The 18,235-nt window shown below is 47.7% G+C and overlaps 1 protein-coding gene across 1 annotated transcript in view; it reads right to left on the reverse strand.

Moving 5' to 3' along the window:
- Positions 1-6,115: 6,115 nt before the first annotated feature.
- The window catches only part of CAPN8 (calpain 8), an 88,354-nt gene continuing 76,234 nt past the window's right edge, over positions 6,116-18,235 (reverse strand). The window contains exons 14-21 of the mRNA XM_049867922.1: positions 17,367-17,435; positions 14,596-14,653; positions 12,160-12,224; positions 10,080-10,148; positions 9,574-9,652; positions 8,630-8,746; positions 7,690-7,748; positions 6,116-6,439 (exon numbers count right to left, since the gene is read on the reverse strand). Coding sequence (XP_049723879.1) covers positions 6,416-6,439; positions 7,690-7,748; positions 8,630-8,746; positions 9,574-9,652; positions 10,080-10,148; positions 12,160-12,224; positions 14,596-14,653; positions 17,367-17,435 — 540 coding nt within the window. The 3' untranslated portion in view covers positions 6,116-6,415. The remainder of the gene's footprint in view (positions 6,440-7,689; positions 7,749-8,629; positions 8,747-9,573; positions 9,653-10,079; positions 10,149-12,159; positions 12,225-14,595; positions 14,654-17,366; positions 17,436-18,235) is intronic.

The raw sequence follows: 18,235 nt of genomic DNA on the forward strand, positions 1-18,235 counted from the left end.
GGATCAAAGACCTAAACATAAAGACTAAAACGATAAAGATCATGGAATAAAAAATAGTGACAACTTTAGGAGCCCTAATACAAGGCATAAAGAGAATACAAAACATTACTAAAAATGACGAAGAGAAACCAGGTAACTGGGAGCTCCTAAAAATCAAACACCTATGTTCATCTAAAGACTTCACCAAAAGAGTAAAAAGACCACCTACAGACTGGGAAAAAATTTTCAGCTATGACATCTCCGACCAGCGCCTGATCTCTAAAATCTATATGATTCTGTTAAAACTCAACCACAAAAAGACAAACAACCCAATCAAAAAATGGGCAAAGGATATGGACACACACTTCACTAAAGAAGATATTCAGGCAGCTAACACATACATGAGAAAATGCTCTCGATCATTAGCCATTAGAGAAATGCAAATTAAAACTACGATGAGATTCCATCTCACTCTAACAAGGCTGGCATTAATCCAAAAAACACAAAATAATAAATGTTGGAGAGGCTGCGGAGAGATTGGAACTCTTATACACTGCTGGTGGGAATGTAAAATGGTACAACCACTTTGGAAATCTATCTGGCGTTATCTTAAACAGTTAGAAATAGAACTACCATACAACCCAGAAATCCCACTCCTCAGAATATACCCTAGAGAAATAAGAGCCTTTACACGAACAGATACATGCACACTCATGTTTATTGCAGCACTGTTTACAATAGCAAAAAGCTGGAAGCAACCAAGGTGTCCATCAACAGATGAATGGTTAAATAAATTATGGTATATTCACACAATGGAATACTACTCATCGATAAAGAACAGTGACGCATCTGTGAAACATTTCATAACATGGAGGAACCTGGAAGGCATTATGCTGAGTGAAATTAGTCAGATGCAAAAGAACAAGTATTGTATAAGACCACTATTATAAGATCTTCAGAAATAGTATAAACTGAGAAGAACACATTCTTTTGTGGTTACGAGAGGGGGGAGGGAAGGAGGGAGGGAGGGAGAGGGTTATTTACTGATTAGTTAGTAGATAAGAACTACTTTAGGTGAAGGGAAGGACAATACTTAATACAGGGAAGATCAGCTCAACTGGACTAGACCAAAAGCAAAGAAGTTTCCGGGATAAACTGAATGCTTCGAAGGTCAGCGGAGCAAGGGCGGGGGTTTGGGGACTATGGCTTAAGGGGACTTCTAAGTCAATTGGCAAAATAAATTCTATTAGGAAAACATTCTGCATCCCACTTTGAACTGTGGCGTCTGGGGCCTTAAATGCTAACAAGCGGCCATCTAAGATGCATCAATTGGTCTCAACCCACCTGGATCAAAGGAGAATGAAGAACACCAAGGTCACAGGATAACTATGAGCCCAAGAGATAGAAAGGGCCACATGAACTAGAGACTTACATCATCCTGAGACCAGAAGAACTAGATGGTACCCGGCCACAACCGATGAGTGCCCTGACAGGGAACACAACAGAGAACCCCTGAGGGAGCAGGAGAACAGTGGGATGCAGACCCCAAATTCTCATAAAAAGACCAGACTTAATGGTCTGACTGAGACTAGAAGAATCCCCGCAGTCATGGTCCCCAAACCTTCTGTTGGCCCAGGACAAGAACCATTCCCGAAGACAACTCATCAGACATGGAAGGGACTGGACAATGGGTTGGAGAGAGATGCTGATGAAGAGTGAGCTACTTGTATCAGGTGGACAGTTGAGACTGTGTTGGCATCTCCTGTCTGGAGGGGAGATAGGAGGGTAGAGAGGGTTAGAAACTGGCAAAATGGTCACGAAAGGAGAGACTGGAGGGAGGGAGCAGGCTGACTCATTAGGGGGAAAGTAAATGGGAGTATGTAGTAAGGTGTATATAGGCTTATGTGTGACAGACTGACTTGATTTGTAAACTTTCACTTAAAAAAAAACTAAAGCACAACAAAAATTATTAAAAAAAAAAAAAAAGAAGAAGAAGAAGATGGAAGGAATACACAGAGTCATTATACCAAAAAGAATTAGTCAATATTCAACCACTTCAAGAGGTTGCATATGATCGGGAACCGATGGTACTGAAGGAAGAAGTCCAAGCTGCTCTAAAGGCATTGGCAAAAAACAAGGCTCCAGGAATTGAAGGAATATCAATTGAGATGTTTCAACAAACAGATGTAGCCCTGGAGGTGCTCACTCATCTATGCCAAGAAATATGGAAGACAGCTTCCTGGCCAACTGACTGGAAGAGATCTGTATTTATGCCTATTCCCAAGAAAGGTGATCCAACTGAATGTGGAAATTATAGAACAATATCATTAATATCACACGCAAGCAAAATTTTGCTGAAGATCATTCAAAAACGGCTGCAGCAGTATATCGACAGGGAACTGCCAGAAATTCAGGCCGGTTTCAGAAGAGGACCTGGAACCAGGGATATCATTGCTGATGTCAGATGGATCCTGGCTGAAAGCAGAGAATACCAGAAGGATGTTTACCTGTGTTTTATTGATTATGCAAAGGCATTCAACTGTGTGGATCATAACAAACTATGGATAATACTGTGAAGAATGGGAATTCCAGAACACTTAATTGTGCTCATAAGGAACCTTTACATAGATCAAGAGGCAGTTGTTCAGATGGAACAAGGGGATACTGATTGGTTTAAAGCCAGGAAAGGCATGCATCAAGGTTGTATTCTTTCACCATACCTATTCAATCTGTATGCTGAACAGATAATCCGAAAAGCTGGGCTATATGGAGAAGAACAGGGCATCAGGATTGGAGGAAGACTCATTAACAACCTGCGTTATGCAGGACTTAAAGCACTTACTAATGAAGATCAAAGACCACACACAGCCTTCAGTATGGATTGCACCTCAACATAAAGAAGACAAAAATCCTCACAACTGGTCCAATGAGCAACATCATGATAAACAGAGAAAAGACTGAAGTTGTCAAGGATTTCATTTTACTTGGATCCACAATCAACAGCCATGGAAGCAGCAGTCAAGAAACCAAAAGACAGACTGCATTGGGAAAATCTGCTGCAAAGGACCTCTTCAAAGTGTTGAAGAGCAAAGATGTCACCCTGAAGACTAAGGTGCACCTGACCCAAGCCATGGTATTTTCAGTCGCATCATATGCATGTGAACCTGGACAATGAATAAGGAAGACCGAAGAAGAATTGATGCCTTTGCATGTGGTGTTGGTGAAGAATATTGAATATACCACGGACTGCCAGAAGAACGAACAAATCTGTCTTAGAAGATGTGGGGCCAGAATGCTCCTTAGAGGCAAGGATGGCGAGACTGCATCTTACATACGTTGGACATGTTGTCAGGAGGGATGAGTCCCTGGAGAAGGACATCATGCTTCACAAAGTACAGGGTCAGCAGAAAAGAGGAAGACCCTCAGTGAGGTGGATTGACACAGTGGCTGCAACAATGGGCTCAAGCATAGCAATGATTGTAAGGATGGCGCATGACCAGGCAGTGTTTCATTCTGTTGTGCATAGGGTCGCTATGTATCGGCACCTAACAACAACAACAACATCTGCTGTTATGGTTGTTAGCTCCTGTCGAGTCAGCCCCCAACTCACGGCAACCCCAGGAACAATGGAATGAAAGGTTGCCTGGCTCTGCACCATTCCCATGACCAGGTACAGATCAGAGGGTTGTGTTCCATGGGGTTTTCAGTGGCTGATTTTCAGAAGCAGATCACCAGGCCTTTATTCCTAATTTGTCTTAGTCTGGAAGCTCTGTCAAAACCTGTTCACCATCATGTCATTGTTAGGTTGTTAGGTGTTGTTGAGTCAGTTCTGACTCACAGCAATCCTATGTTCGACAGACCGAAGCACTGCCTGGTCCTGCACCATCCTCACAGTCCTTGTTAATACTTGAGCCCATTGTTGCAGCCATCCCATTGAGGGTCTTCCTCATCTCACCATGCTAGCTTTCAAGGAGCACTCTGGCTGTATTTCTTCCAAGACAGACTTGTTGGATCTTCTGGCAGTCTGTGGTATAGTCAATATTCTTCGTCAATGCCATTATTCGAAGGCATCAATTCTTCGGTCTTCCTTACTAAATTGTCCAGGTTTCAAATGCATACGAGGTGACTGAAAATATCATGGCTTGGGTCAGGCACACCTTAGTCCTCAAAGTGACATCTTTCATTTTAATACTTTTAAAGAGGTCTTCTGCAGCAGATTTGCCCAGTGAAATACATCATTTGATTTCGTGACTGCTGCTTCCAAGGGTGTTGATTGTGGATCCAAGTAAAATGAAATCCTTGACAGTCAATCTTCTCTCCGTTTATCATGATGTTGCTTATTGGTCCAGTTGTAAGAATTTTTGTTTTATGTTGAGGTGTAATCCATACTGAAGGCTGTAGTCTTTGATTTTCATCAGTAAGTGCTTTCAGCAAGCAAGGTTAACGAGTCTTCCACCAATCCTGATGCCATGTTCTTCTTCATAGCTGCACGCATTATAGCATCATAGCAACATAGAAACCAACATCCTGTCAACAAACCAGTATCATGTCAGCATCATAGCAACACAGAACCACCAGTGAGAGATGAATGTGTGCTGCTCATGAGGTGCATTGGCTGGGAATCAAACCTGGGTCCACCACACGGAAGGCAAGAATTCTGCCACTGAACCACGAATGTCCCAACAGCAACACCTACCACTGCCTTAATCTGAGGGGCATGGGGTGGGAGTGGGAAGAGGATATAAAGCAAACTACAAGGTATTTGAGAGGAAAAACATGCACTGTTGGGATCTTCAACTTGCTTCATATGCTGTCTTGGTTGAGAGTCCCTAGGACAATCCTTACCTGGAGACTAGAGAACCCTAAAGAGATCCGTTTTGTAATGAGACTAGTTTTTTGGTTACCAGGCTACTCCCTAGAGTAGTTGAAGCCTGTAGGCCTTAAATACAAAACTACCCATTACAACTTATTTATAATAAAAAAATTCAGCACTTTAAACATAGGTAGCCAGCCATGCTAGCTATGAAATGTAAAGGAGAACTGGCTGGTAGCACTGGGTTTTAAAAGACTGGGGGAGGGGGCTCTTACCTGGGTAGTGGCCCATCCATGCGTGGTAAGCACTAGAACATCAGAAGCTGGGCTCATGGAGGTCAGGCCAAGGTCTTTCTGGGCAGCCGGAGGGTGGCTAGGTACACATGATGAGGCCCGCTGCTGGAAGCTCTGGCCCCTCCCTGAACCACCGCCCCAATCGAACAAGGAAGGACCCTTTCTTCCAGCCCCACAGACTGTCAAAGTAAACATACCTCCTTTCCTACCATCAGACGAGCTGAACCCTACCCGAAATGGTGTGACCCCAGAGTTCTCCCTGAGAGGAGGGACCCCAGAGCTTCACCTCCCCCTTCTGCCCCACTGGGTCTTGAGAGAAATGAAGGCAACATTAAAACCTGACTTGCATTTTGCCATACTTATGAGTCATGTTCTTACAAGGAGACACTCAGAGCCTTTAGCTCCACTCCTGGAAGTAGAAAGTTAATCATTAATCAGACTAACACAGGGGCCAAAGTGAGTTTGCGTGTGTGTATGTGTGTATGTGTATATGTGTGTGTGCATGCGTGCGTGTATGTGTGTCTGTGTGTGCACGTTCTCCATCAGTTCAGCCTCCTTTATATCTCACTTCCAAAGTCTGCATCTGAGAGCCAGCTCCATCCCCGTCTCCCCATTAGGAAACTACTCAGCGGTGTCTATCTTCTTACCAACAACAAAGATTCCTGTATTCAGCTGTGAGCAAAACTAACCTGAATTGTATTTCCCCACTAGCTATTTGTCAGATAAGTTTTCCCCTCAGCGAGAACTTAACTTTGCGTTGGGCAGATGCTGACACGCACAATATAGCAACTTCCCTGCTCCCTTCCCAGCTCCCGGTGGGCTGAGGCAGGCCTCCTTTCCGAGGCCAGCCCTTGGAGCAGTGCAGTCTGCACTCGGCCTCTTTCCAGGAAGTTAACCCACATTCGCGACCTTTTAGCAGTTCTGGGCCACGTCGTTTCTCAGGAGCATCTTCTTTCCTAAAATATGAACAGCCCAAAGCTGTCCCCAGACTACACATCACCAGAGAAAGGCGGAACCGTTTTTTTGGCCAACAACTTTAATTGATTTCTTTCCCCCGTGGCCCCAGGGTCAGCTCAGGAAGCTCGGTGCTGCTGGAAGAGGCCCAGGGTTTCCTCCAATGGCTTCACTGGGATAGGCCAGGATCTCAAGAAGCAGCAAAAGGCAAGAAAGGTGTGAGTAACAAATCCATGCCACTGGTGGGTATATAGGGTCGCTATGAGTCAGAATTGACTCGACGGCAATGGGTAATGGGGTGGGTATGGATTCACAAAATCATAGAGAAGGAGAAAAGAGACAGGCAAGGAGTGTCACAGACGTCCAAAACGCTGGGTCAGACCAACACACAGCACAGCCACTAAAAGGAAAGAGAACAAGGGTGAGTGTATGCTTCTCAGGGTGTTGCGGGCTCTCAGCAGTGGGTGTTCTCCTGCCTCACGTGGACAGGATCTTCTAGTATCTCTGTCCTCCAGTAAGTCTTTGCTCAATAACAGGAAATGGGAAGGCCTTTAACTAAGCTACTGTCTCTTAAGCTAGCGCACTATAGAAATGTGACTTAGAAAAACCTCTAGACCCCAAAAGAAACTTTCAGAAATAGATGTATGGGTGTGTCTGTTTATGCACACCCATATATATATATATTCCTATAAAAAATAAGGAAATATTTATAATTCTTATATACATATACAGGAGATATACTTACGCACACACATAAATATATTTCTATAAACAAAAAAACCAAACCCGTCAATTCCGACTCACAGCGACCCTAGAGGACAGAGTAGAACTGCCCCATAGGGTTTCCAAGGAGCAGCTGGTAGATTCGAACTGCTGACCTTTTGGTTAGCAGCCAAGCTGTTAAGCACTGCGCCACCAATTCTTATCTACATACATAGAAGATATATATATATTTAATTTCAGTTTAACACTATCTTCTTGGTATCTGTAAGAATCCACAGACATGCTTCTAGGAAGGTCTTCCCTAGATCACAGAAGACGGGTCAATGATATTCCCATTTTAGAGAAGAAAAGAATGTGGGGGCTCAGATGCAGATCAAGGGTCAATGCCTCCCTGCTGGCCAGGCCCTCAGCACCTGTCCATACCTCCTGCCGTCCCCTAGGGCCAACAAAGGGCTCTGCTTTACAGGGCCGCAGCCTTCCGGGTGGGAGTGCTCTGATGTTTCCTGCCTACAACCTTATGTGACTTGTACACAGTAAAAGCACTCATTCACTTTGCATCTCCATTCTGCCTTGTTGCGAGTTAACGTTTTGTTTCCAGCGTCCTTCTCGCTCCTAGAAGTCAGATATCTTGGCTTTTGTCCACCACCCACAATTCCATCCAAGTCAACAAGGGCTTGTCTCCTTGAAATGAGTTGAAATATAACTGCAGCCTATCTTTAAAATAATAATAGTAATAAATGAAAATGTTCGCAAGGCTACATAACAGACGGCCGTATTCCTCCCCGCAATCCTGCCACAGAACACACGTGGTATTCCCATGGAATTCTTATAGACCACTATGAAGGGACAAACACCACTCAGCATCTATACAGCCCAAGAATTTCAAAGGACCGTGAGCAAGCATTCACCAAACCTCAGGCCATTTACCTCAGCCAGAGAGAGCTGGATGATTCCATTCTGCTCCTTGTCTAGAACTTTGAATATTTCTGCAAAGCCAGAGAAGGAATGAAATTAGATGGGGATTTTCCAGGACTTTGGAACAGCCAGAAAGCTGTCTCTGCCCACCCATCCCTGCCTGGTACCTTCCCCCTTGCTCTCCACCACATCCCCACCCTACCCCCATACACCCCTCCCACCTGCCAGCTCCCATCTAGCCCCAAGGACCTTGAAAAGCTAAATCCAGACCCAGCGCCCAGGGTGAGAGTTTTCAGCAGTGGCGTCCCCTGCCCAGATGGACAAATCTAACTGTGAGCATCTCCACCCTCAGATACTCATACCAGAAACCTGTCACTCTTTAGGGGGGCGTGGGCTGGGAAGCGGGGAGGAACGGACTGTGGTTGCCCCTTTGTGGGTGATCCAGTTCCTTAGCCTCTTTCTAGACACCTGACCTTTTCCCTTTGGAACTCACCACCTCTCACCCCTCGGTGAAAGGCAAACCCCCTCCTTTATCAGGATACTTTAACCCAAGCCCAAGGCCCAAGGTGGCAGGAGAATGCCTATTATCTTCCACAGGGGCCCCCAGCTCCTCAGTAGTCCCCCCCCCCCCCCCGCCACTGGCATAAACGTGAACAGACACTAGAAGCTGTTTAAGGACAACAACCGGGACTTGTTCATCTCAGCCCAGTGTCTGCACATAGTAGGTATACAAAAATCTGGATGGCACCTTTTCAAGACCTTGGCTCTAGCCAGCCTGGACTTCCTCAACCCCTTCAGTTTCTGCTTCCCCTTGCCCCCAGGGTGCCACAGAGACACTGGAGTTGTCCTTGACCCCAGCCACCCAAAGGCAACAGTTGGTTCTGTCTCCTGGTCCTCCCTTGGCCACAGCCTGCACGGCAGGGGAGACGGGGTAAAGGAGAGAGGGGCTCACTGAAGAGGCTCTCCAGGCGGATCATGCAAGCAATGAAGCCTTCAAAGTCGATGCTGAGTTTGCTGTTTGCATACCGCATGGCGATGGTCTGCTGCACCTGGTTGCTGAGGGTGAAACCTGAGGAGCAGAGGGCCCAGGTCACAGGTGGAATAGAAAGAGCTGCACTCAGCACGTCTCCAATAAAAACACAAGTGGCTGGCCATGCAGAGGGCCCACCATGCTTCTGTATAAATTTGCAAACCAGGCCTGACTCTGCCTCCTCCAAGGGACCCCAGAAGGTGACTGGTCATCCAGCTGATCTCCTTTTAGGTAATCCTCATCGGAATTAGCCTCCTCCCTGGTCCTAAGAGTAGACCTGGGGCTTCAACACTAACAGTATAACAAACATAAAAAACCAGTTGCTGTCACGTTGATTCCAACTCATGGCCACCCTAGGGTTGTCAGAGTAGAACTGAGCTCCATAGCGTTTTCAAGGCTGCAACCTTTCAGAAGCAGAACACCAGGCCTTTCTTCCAAGGCACCTCTGGGGGTTCGAACTGCCAACTTTTCAGTTAGTAATCGAGCACTTAACTGTGCCGCCCAAGGACTCCATAACAAATATAACTCATGAGTTTAACACTGTGGGTCACATTAGCCACAGCAAGAAAAAGCAGAGAAGGTGAAGGGGCTGCCTCTCTGACCCGTCCCCTGCCTGTCTCCTAAACAGCCCCACCCTCTGTGATTGCTGTCACCTTCCCAGTAACAAGACGTCTCCTAGAAAAAGTCTAAAGTGTTATGTTATACCGAACCCAGCAGTGTTCGCTTTCCCTGTATACAGAAAATACTCAGCAAATCCAAACAGGGTAACCGCCACTGACGATCCATAGCGGTCATCATCCTAAGAGTTGCCATTTAAAACATGCACACCTGGCTCCTAAGCCTTGATCTGCAGGCTGCGTCCTCACCTGCCTTCTTGAGAGCTGTCCTCATCTCATGGGCATCGATGGTCCCAGTGTGGTTATAATCGGTTTCCTGGTAAATCTCCTAAAGCAGAAAAGAAATTCCAGGTAGAAAATAGCCATTCATGGGGCCATCAGAACCATCTTCCCTCCACCTCAATGCTTTCGTGGAAGGCCAGGGACACCGTAAAAAACAGACTCCACTGAGTCTTCCCAAGAAGAATGCAGAACAGAGATAAGAAAGTGGGCTGAGGGCCAGGGCTGGCTTCTCCTGCCCTCTGAATGGTGGGCCTTTCAGTGCAGGAATTGACATGTGTGGCTTTCTCATGGCCTCTTGTTCCATCCTGAACGATATGTCCAGGTTTTGTGGTGTTTGACCACGGTTAAGGATATGGTCAGACCAGGGTCTGAAACAGACCAGGAATGAGTGTCAGGGAGAGGTGAGGGCCTGGAAACAGAACGGAGCAGAGGAGCCGGAGCCCAGAGGATGCCCAACAGAGGAGAGTAGTTACCAGGTACTTCCGAATCTTCAGCCAGAGTGTCTTGAACTCCACCAGTCCCAAGGTGCCGGTCTCATTGCTCTGGGCATGTTAAAGACCAACGTTCTACATATCTTATGGATGGCTCTCTCTCATGATCCCCCATGTCTGCACTAAGCAGGGCAGTGGATGGTGGTGGTATGGGTTGGTTGGAAACAAAGTTAAGTGAGGATTAAAAAGTCAAACACTCTTGAAGGCCCTTCTTTTGGGCCATGAACAGGGGGATGAACAAAGGGCAAGACATGAGCCAACAGATCTCAGAGCAGCGTCGTTAATTAGCCCCTAACACAGTCGGAATTGCCTGAGGGCAATGGGCTGACACTCTAGTCAGAGCCCTGGTGGCGCAGTGGTTAAGATCTCAGCTGCTGACCAAAAGTCGGCAGTTCAAATCCAACAGCCACTCCTCGGAAACCCTATGGAGCAGTTCTACTCTATCCTATAGGGTCACTATAAGCTGGAATCGACTCAAGAGCAGCGGTTCCCCCCGACTCCTTGGTTAACACTCTAATCATCCTGGGTTGTGGAAAGGTTTGAACTGCAAAAAAAAAAAAAAAAAAAAAGACTGTTGCCATCAATTCTGACTCATGGCGACCCATGGGTTACACAGTAGAACTGCTCCATAGGGTTTTCTTGACTGTAATCTATGGAAGCAGACTGCCAGGCCTTCTTTCGTGGTGCTGCTGTATAGTTTTGAACCAACAACCTTTATGTTAGTAGTCAAGCACAAACTGTTGGCACCATCAAGCACTTCCAGTTTTAAATCTCTGTAACTGAGAATTCAAATAACTAAAGTTGGTTAGAATGCCAGGTGTTACCAGGAAAGCCATCGGAGGCAGGGGGTTGGGGTTCTCAGCCACGGCAGTCTACGTGTACTTGACGGTGTGGCACGCAGGGACGCCTGGAATTCTCAGCAATCATTCCTGGGCTCTGGGCCACAGCCCCAGAAGCACACCTGGCTCAGAGGCCACTCGACAACCAAAACAGGTGGGGGTGGGAGGGCGTGGAATTCTCTGCCCCCAAATTACATTCATTCAGCAAGTATTTACTGAGCACTGTGCTAGGTGATAGGGATTTGGTTTGGAGCTCTCCCTGCCCTCATCAAGTTAAGTCTGTTGGAAATGCTACCCTTTTCTCGGCAATTACAGCTAGTCAGCGTTCACCAGCTACAGCACCAATGTTAACATTCTGAAACTGACCATCATTCGTACCCCCTTCAACTAGCTAAACAAAACATCACCTTTGCACCCGAGAGTGTGAGCCCCTCCGCTTAGGAAAGTCTGTGTTCTTGTACCTGTGATGGACACTGAGTACCGAATGCCCCACAGCCTTCAAACTCCTACTAATAATCCAGCCAACATATCTCAGACTTGGAGTATTCAGGCGGAGCCAACACACTCTGTAGCACTAGGCACTTTGTATACTGTATCTCGTTTCATCCTCACAGTAACCACATGAGCTAGACATTGTGATCTCATTTGCTAGGAGAAGAGACCGAGATCCAGAGCATTTAGTAACTTCTCCAAGGTTACCCACCTAGTAAGCAGTGGAGCTAGACTTGAACCCCTACCTGTTCCAAAGCCCTTGGCCCTGAGCACCAACCAAACTAAAAAAAGCAAACCCATTGCCATCAAGACAATTCCAACTCATAGTGACCCTGTAGGACAGAGGAACACTGACCTATAGAGCTTCCAAGGAGCAGCTGGTAGATTCGAACTGCCGACCTTTTGGTTAGCAGCAGTAGCTCACCATAGCTGATAGATAGACGAATGGATGGATGGATGGACTGATGGATGGATGGATGGATGGACAGATGGACAGATGGATGGATGGATGGATGATAGATAATAAGTAACAAATGTTATATATAATATGTATCATATATAATATGTATAAATATACATATATTTAAAAGCTTCCAGCATGATGCCTGTCAGATGCTCAATAATTGCTCATTTCCCTTCTCGTCCTTTCTCTTGTTTACCCTTCTCTTCCTCCTCACTGGAAAAGGATGAGGAATCATTAAAAACAGGAAGAAAGTACATTGAAAGGATACATCCAACAGGCTGATCATTTCCCTGCAAGTGTTGATGTCGAATCCATCGAATTTTATGTCCGTTCCTAAATATTTAAATAGAAAGGGGGAGTGAGAGTCAGGACGAAGGGAAATAATCTCCGTGGTAGGAGACCACCAAAGATGCCAGTTGCAGTATGGAGCTGAACGTGGTCTCTGCTAAACAGGCAGAGCCCTGGGGCAAGTCCATCAGCAGATGCCCCCTGAGACCGCTCAGATTCCAGGAGGCAGTGCAGTGGAGTGGTTAGGAGCACCAGCACTTGGGGGGGGGTGCGGTCCATGGTTGACTCTTGGCTCTGCTACTCTTGGGACCTTGGTGAATTAATAATACCACTGACCTTTCATTTCCTCTTCCAGCAAGGGGGAATACTACTACTCGTCCCAAAGACAGGTCAGAGATGACATGAGATAATGTAAATGAAGTTCTTAGTGCAGCGCTTGGGACATGGTGCATTTTTAATAAAACAGATAGCTTCTCATTAGTTAGGTGTTGTTCTAAGCACTGCGCATCTACTCCTCTGAATAACCTCTGTGGTAGACACGATCATTACCCTCATTTTATAGATAAGGAAACTGGAGTACAGAGAGATGAAATAATTTGCTCAACTTCACACAAACAGTAGAGGGCAGAGAATAGGTTCGGTCCAGTTTGAACCCCTGCTGAGAGTTTGCATTTTCAACCCAGATATGCTGAATCAGAATCTATAGTTTAGTGAGATCCCCAGGTGATTCTTATGTATAATAAACTGTGAGAACCACTGCTCTCCTAGAACACTCAGGACAGTCCCTAACCAGCAGCAGTAGCGTTACCCGGGAACCTGTTAGAAATGCAAATTCTTAGCAGGGGTTCGAAGCCCTGATTTAAACGCAGGCCATCCGGCTCCATAGCCTGTGCTTTTAACCACGACTTGTTGTTGTTGTTGTTAGCTGCTATTGAGCAGACTCACGACAACCCTGTGTGTAACAGTCCCAGGCCAGCATCACAGTCGTGTCCATGGCTGCAGCCACTGTGTATTTTGAGCGCCTTCTAGTGTAGGGCTCACCTTCCAGCGTTATGTCATCGTCACAGTCGTGTCCATGGCTGCAGCCACTGTGTATTTTGAGCGCCTTCGAACGTAGGGCTCACCTTCCAGCGTTACGTCATCGTCACAGTCGTGTCCATGGCTGCAGCCACTGTGTATTTTGAGCGCCTTCTTTTTTTTTCAAACATAGGGCTCACCTTCCAGCGTTACGTCAGAGACAACACTCTGTTGTGATCCACGGGATTTTCCTTGGCTAATTTTTGGGGAGTCAATCACCAGGCCTTTCTTCCGAGTCTGTCTTAGTCTGGAAAATCCACTGCAACCTGTCCGGCGTGGGTGACCTGGCTGGTCTTTGAAATACTGGTGGCATGGCTTCCAACACACAAGCTACCATACTGCCACAAACTGACCTACTGTCTCTTCAAAGGCAGCTTTTATCAGTACTTGCTAAATGGCCAAGCGTCTCCCTGAAGCTCCAGCCATCCCCGACTTCCGCCCTCACCTTCTTCACACCTGGGAGCCAAGGCAGGAGCCAAAGACCCTGCAGCCGTCTCCTCCTCGCCCTGCTCCCATCAGCCACTCATTCCCTGCCAAGAGGAAGGTAGGAGCAAGAGCTGGAGCCGAGGGTGGGAAGGCGGTCCTGAGCCAGTGCCTGGGCCTGAGCCCTGGGGAGCTGCTCCACCCTGTCCCCAAGAGGCATCCGTCCTACTTGGCCATCTGCTGAGACCTGCTTTCGGCACTCTCACACCAGGACGTGCTGCAGCGGTGCACTGGAGCCCAGTACGCAGCCAGCCAGCAGACTTGGCCTGGCCCATCCCTGGACAGAAAAAACCAGCTCCAGGCCAGCGCCTATAGCCTGGGGTTCAGGTGGGGCAGAGCAAACCTTTCCTCTTGGGTGCAGTTTAACCCTCGGACAGTCCCCAAGCCTTGCTAAAGAGTGACGATGAGTCTGAGGGAACCAAGCACAATCTGGGGCAGGATCATCCCTTCCACGCCCCTCCCCCGAAGACGTGCAATAAGACCCTTCATCTGCATGTGGTTTTCCACAGTGTCAAAGTTACTCATTCTATGAAAAAGTTTCACAAAAGTCACTCCCAGCCCTGCTTCTTCCTGTCAGGACTTGGCACATGATTTCATTTGGCGCACAGCAGCTCGTTTTCGAAGGTCTTCAAGTCCAGGCTGGCCGGCCAGCATCACCGCCCCCCCCCCACCCCCCACCGCCTGCCTCCCCTGCCGCCCGGCTCTGTGCTCTTGCTGGATAGAATAGGACCCCCTTCTCCCCACCTGAGGTGCCCTGTCTCTCTGACTCTGGGGCCCAAAGCCTGGCCCCACCCTGACCCCGGCATCTTTCTCAGGTTCCTGTAGACTCTCTGAAAGAACTCAAGGGGGGACTTACGTTTGGAAAACATCCCATTCAGAACCGTCTTGAGCTCACTGGCACTGATCTCCGAGTCCTGGAAAGAGGAATGGGATATAAGTCACATCAGACCCCGACAAGCCCTTCAAGACCTCAAACTGACACGGAGCCTTCTCTGCAGTCAAGTCACCAGGTCCAGCGACACTGCATTCATAAAACACAGAGTTTTTTCTTTAAAAACTCAAATTCCCTTTCCTCTGGGGTCCCTGACAGCCTGGCTGGAGGCGTGTGTTGATGGCACGAGATCTGTCCACACTGTAGCTGAAGGCTGCCACGCCAGGGCCTCGATCCCTGGCACGGCACTTGCTTAAACAGAGGGCAAAATCCGGCGACTGGTAATAACAGGAGCTAGCACTTACGTGCCACCTGCCCTGTGTGGACACCCCTTAATCTTCAAAACAGCTCCGTGTCTACTTTAGAGTTGTGGTGCAGTGGTTAAGAGCTCAGCTGTTAACCAAAAGGTCAGCAGTTCAAATCTATCAGCTGCTCCTTGGAAACCCTATGGGGCAGTTCTACTCTGTCCTATAGGGTCGCTATGAGTCAGGATCAACTGGACAACAGGTTTGGTTTTGGTTTTTAAGACCTGTATACATAAGCAATATAATTTATCATTTTCATACATGATGTAATTGCTTGGGGTTCACAGCTACTAAGTAGCAGAGCTGGGGTTCATCCCCTAAGACAATCTCACCCCAAGGCACCAGCTTTCCCCCCTGCACCACGTTTCTGCCCCTGGGGGCTGCTATTTCATGGAGCAGCCCACCTAAACTGAGAGCAGAGGCTTAGGGGAATAGGATTTCCCATGTTCGTCTGGGGTAAAGACTGAGCCAGAGGGAAGATCTGTCCCCTAACTCTTAGCTGGGAGACAGACCTCAGGCAGGATGATGAATAAAATGCAGACTGTCAGGCCCAGATCTGGGTTCCAATGGTGACGCCACCCCTTACTCACTGTGTGACCTTAGCAAAGTCACTGCCCCTCTTGAAGAGTGGTTTTGCCATTTGTATCCAGGGCAGCCCCACGCCTCCCCATGTCCTCGCTCCCACCCTCTACCTGCCAGATAAAACCAAACTAGTTGCTGTCGAGTTGATTCGACTCATGGCGACCCCATGTGTATCAGAGACGAACTGTGCTCCACAGGGCTTTCAATGGCTGATTTCTCAAATATAGATCTCCAGACCTTTCTTCCAAGGTACCTCTGGGTGTACTCAAACCTCTAACTTTTCAGTTAGCAGCCAAGTGTGTTAGCCATGTGCACCACCCAGGGACTCCTACCACCCAGGGTCTCCTGGGAGGGCAGCTGGCTTCATTCAGCCACAGAGTAGCCACCTCTATAAGACCTGAGAAGGTCTCTGATGATGGAAATGGTTTGCTCTCAACTACTACTTTAAAGGTTGGCAGTTCAAATCCACCCAGCGGTACTACAGAAGAAAGGCCTGGTGATCTGTTCCATAAAGAATACAGCCAAGAAAATCCTATGGAGCAGTTCTACTCTGTAACACACGGGGTTGCCATGAGTCAGGATCAACTCAACAGAAAGGATTTTGTGTTTGTTTGTTTAAGACCTGAAAAGGTACCTGGCCAAGAACATGGCCCCTATTAGCCTGCCAGGCAAGAAACGGGATGTCAGGGAGTCTATGTTTGAACCCTGCCCTGTCCCTCCTTAACCTCCCTGTGCTGGTCACTTCACCCACCCAGACGGGAGAGTGACAGACCCTGCCCCACACAGCAGTAAGATAAGGTACTAGAAGAACTATACAATATAAGCTTTTATTTTTTATTGTTCTTGATGTTCTTAAGAAAATATGGTCCCTTGGCATCTAAGGCAATCAGGTTTTGTTAGTAAAAATACTAGTCTGAGCAGCCATTTAAAACATAAACTGACTTGTTTTTGCAACGGTTTCTTCAATGGCTCTGCAAAGGTACGGTGCTCCCAGGTCCTGCTTCATGCTGAGGATTCTAATGTATTTTCTCTGTTCCATGCTCCAGTCTAGACATCCGCCGGGATTTCCCTGGTGGCAGCAAGCATTGTTTCTCTCCTCTCCAAGGCCCTTTGGCACACCTTACTACCCGCCAAAGGGCAGTGCATTTATGCCTTTATGGGACTAGTGGTGACGCCTCTGGTCCCAGGGCCACTCTAATGCTCCATGGCTTCCACGGGACTGGAATCACAAACAGCCATGTCACGAGGGGAGGGGGGAAGGAGTGGTGGGTGCTGGCGGCTGCTCTCCTCGGCTTGGTGAGCCCCCGAGTCATGCGAGTGGGCCCAGCCACACTTGAATTCAGGAGTAGAGAGTGCTGTTGGTCTCCCTTGGGGTGGGAGAGTGAGCTGGACTGCGGTTCTGTACACCAATCACAGGCCAGGTTAGCTGAGCCGCTTGCCACCCGGGCTGGGCAATCCTTCCCACCTCTGAAGCGTATTAATCTAGAGGTTTTGCTGCCCTGGCCGTTTAGTCAGAGGCCCTGAGCTGACAGGGCCAATTTATAAACAGAAAGGTTTCTGGCAGGACCTGCAGATTCCATTTCCTGTTTTCTCAAGAGTCAGTCAACGCGGCAAGAAGAGAGACCCAGGACTATTCTCCGCCAGCTGCGCAGAAAAAGTCCTTGGTACTAAAGACAGGACATAGTAACAGACACAGAGGCCAGGGGCCCGAGACCAGCAGCCTCGCTTGTTTCATTCACAGGTACCCACGGAAGGAAAGACTGACATACCTGCACGCTATGCCCACCTGTCTGTCCACCAAACACGCACCTGCCCTGACAGCTTCTCAAACAGGCTCTTGAACTGGCTGTCTTCTTGCTCCACCTCACTGGGGTGTGGCTGAAACAAAGGACAATTGCAAGGTTAAAAGGGGAACCGCTGAGGAGGATGAAAGACTGAGATTTAGAACTCATTCATTCAGCCATTGATATCTACAGAGCACCCACGACATGCCAGGCACTGGGCTGAATGGGGGCACACGGAGGCAAGCAAGAGACATGTCTGAGGCCCTGCCCGTGGGGAGTTTACAGTCCAACAGGGACGCAGTGCCAGGGCCTAGGGGGCTCCTCTCCCAGGAGTGCGGGGAAGTAATCCCCACTACCCTTCAGCTTAGGGGACTTGGGTGAATCTCCTGCAGAGAAGGGCAGAAAAACTGATGGCAGAGCACCCTGGCCTGGGTCTTCAAAAGCCCGAAATTAGAAGAAAACTTTTGATAGTGTTCACCTGCATTTTCTTAGCTTTCGTCAGGTTCTCAAAGAGCAGCACGATTAAAAAGTAGTTAAGCGCACAGCCTAGGAGAAATAGCAGAATGAGGAGACAGAAGGCCTGAGTACAAAAGCCAGATTGGCCACGTACAACACACAATTCCAGGGCTCTGGGCATCTATCTCCTCAACTCGAAATCTGAATCAATGAGGCCTATTTCACGGGGTCATTTTGAGAGCTAAATGAGAGCTAATGTGTGTCAAAATCCTTTGAAAATTACAAACCATTATACGAATGACTCTGTCCAGAATCTTTCTGATATGACAATGGGCTTTGTCAAAAATAGAATGATCCTCCCCAAACTGTCACCACTAGACATAATGAGGAAAATGACATATGTCCCAGATGGTTCGAAGAGGTTCCAGAAAGCCAAGT

Source organism: Elephas maximus, chromosome 24, assembly GCF_024166365.1.
Source record: "Elephas maximus indicus isolate mEleMax1 chromosome 24, mEleMax1 primary haplotype, whole genome shotgun sequence".
NCBI classification, from domain to species: Eukaryota; Metazoa; Chordata; class Mammalia; order Proboscidea; family Elephantidae; genus Elephas; species Elephas maximus.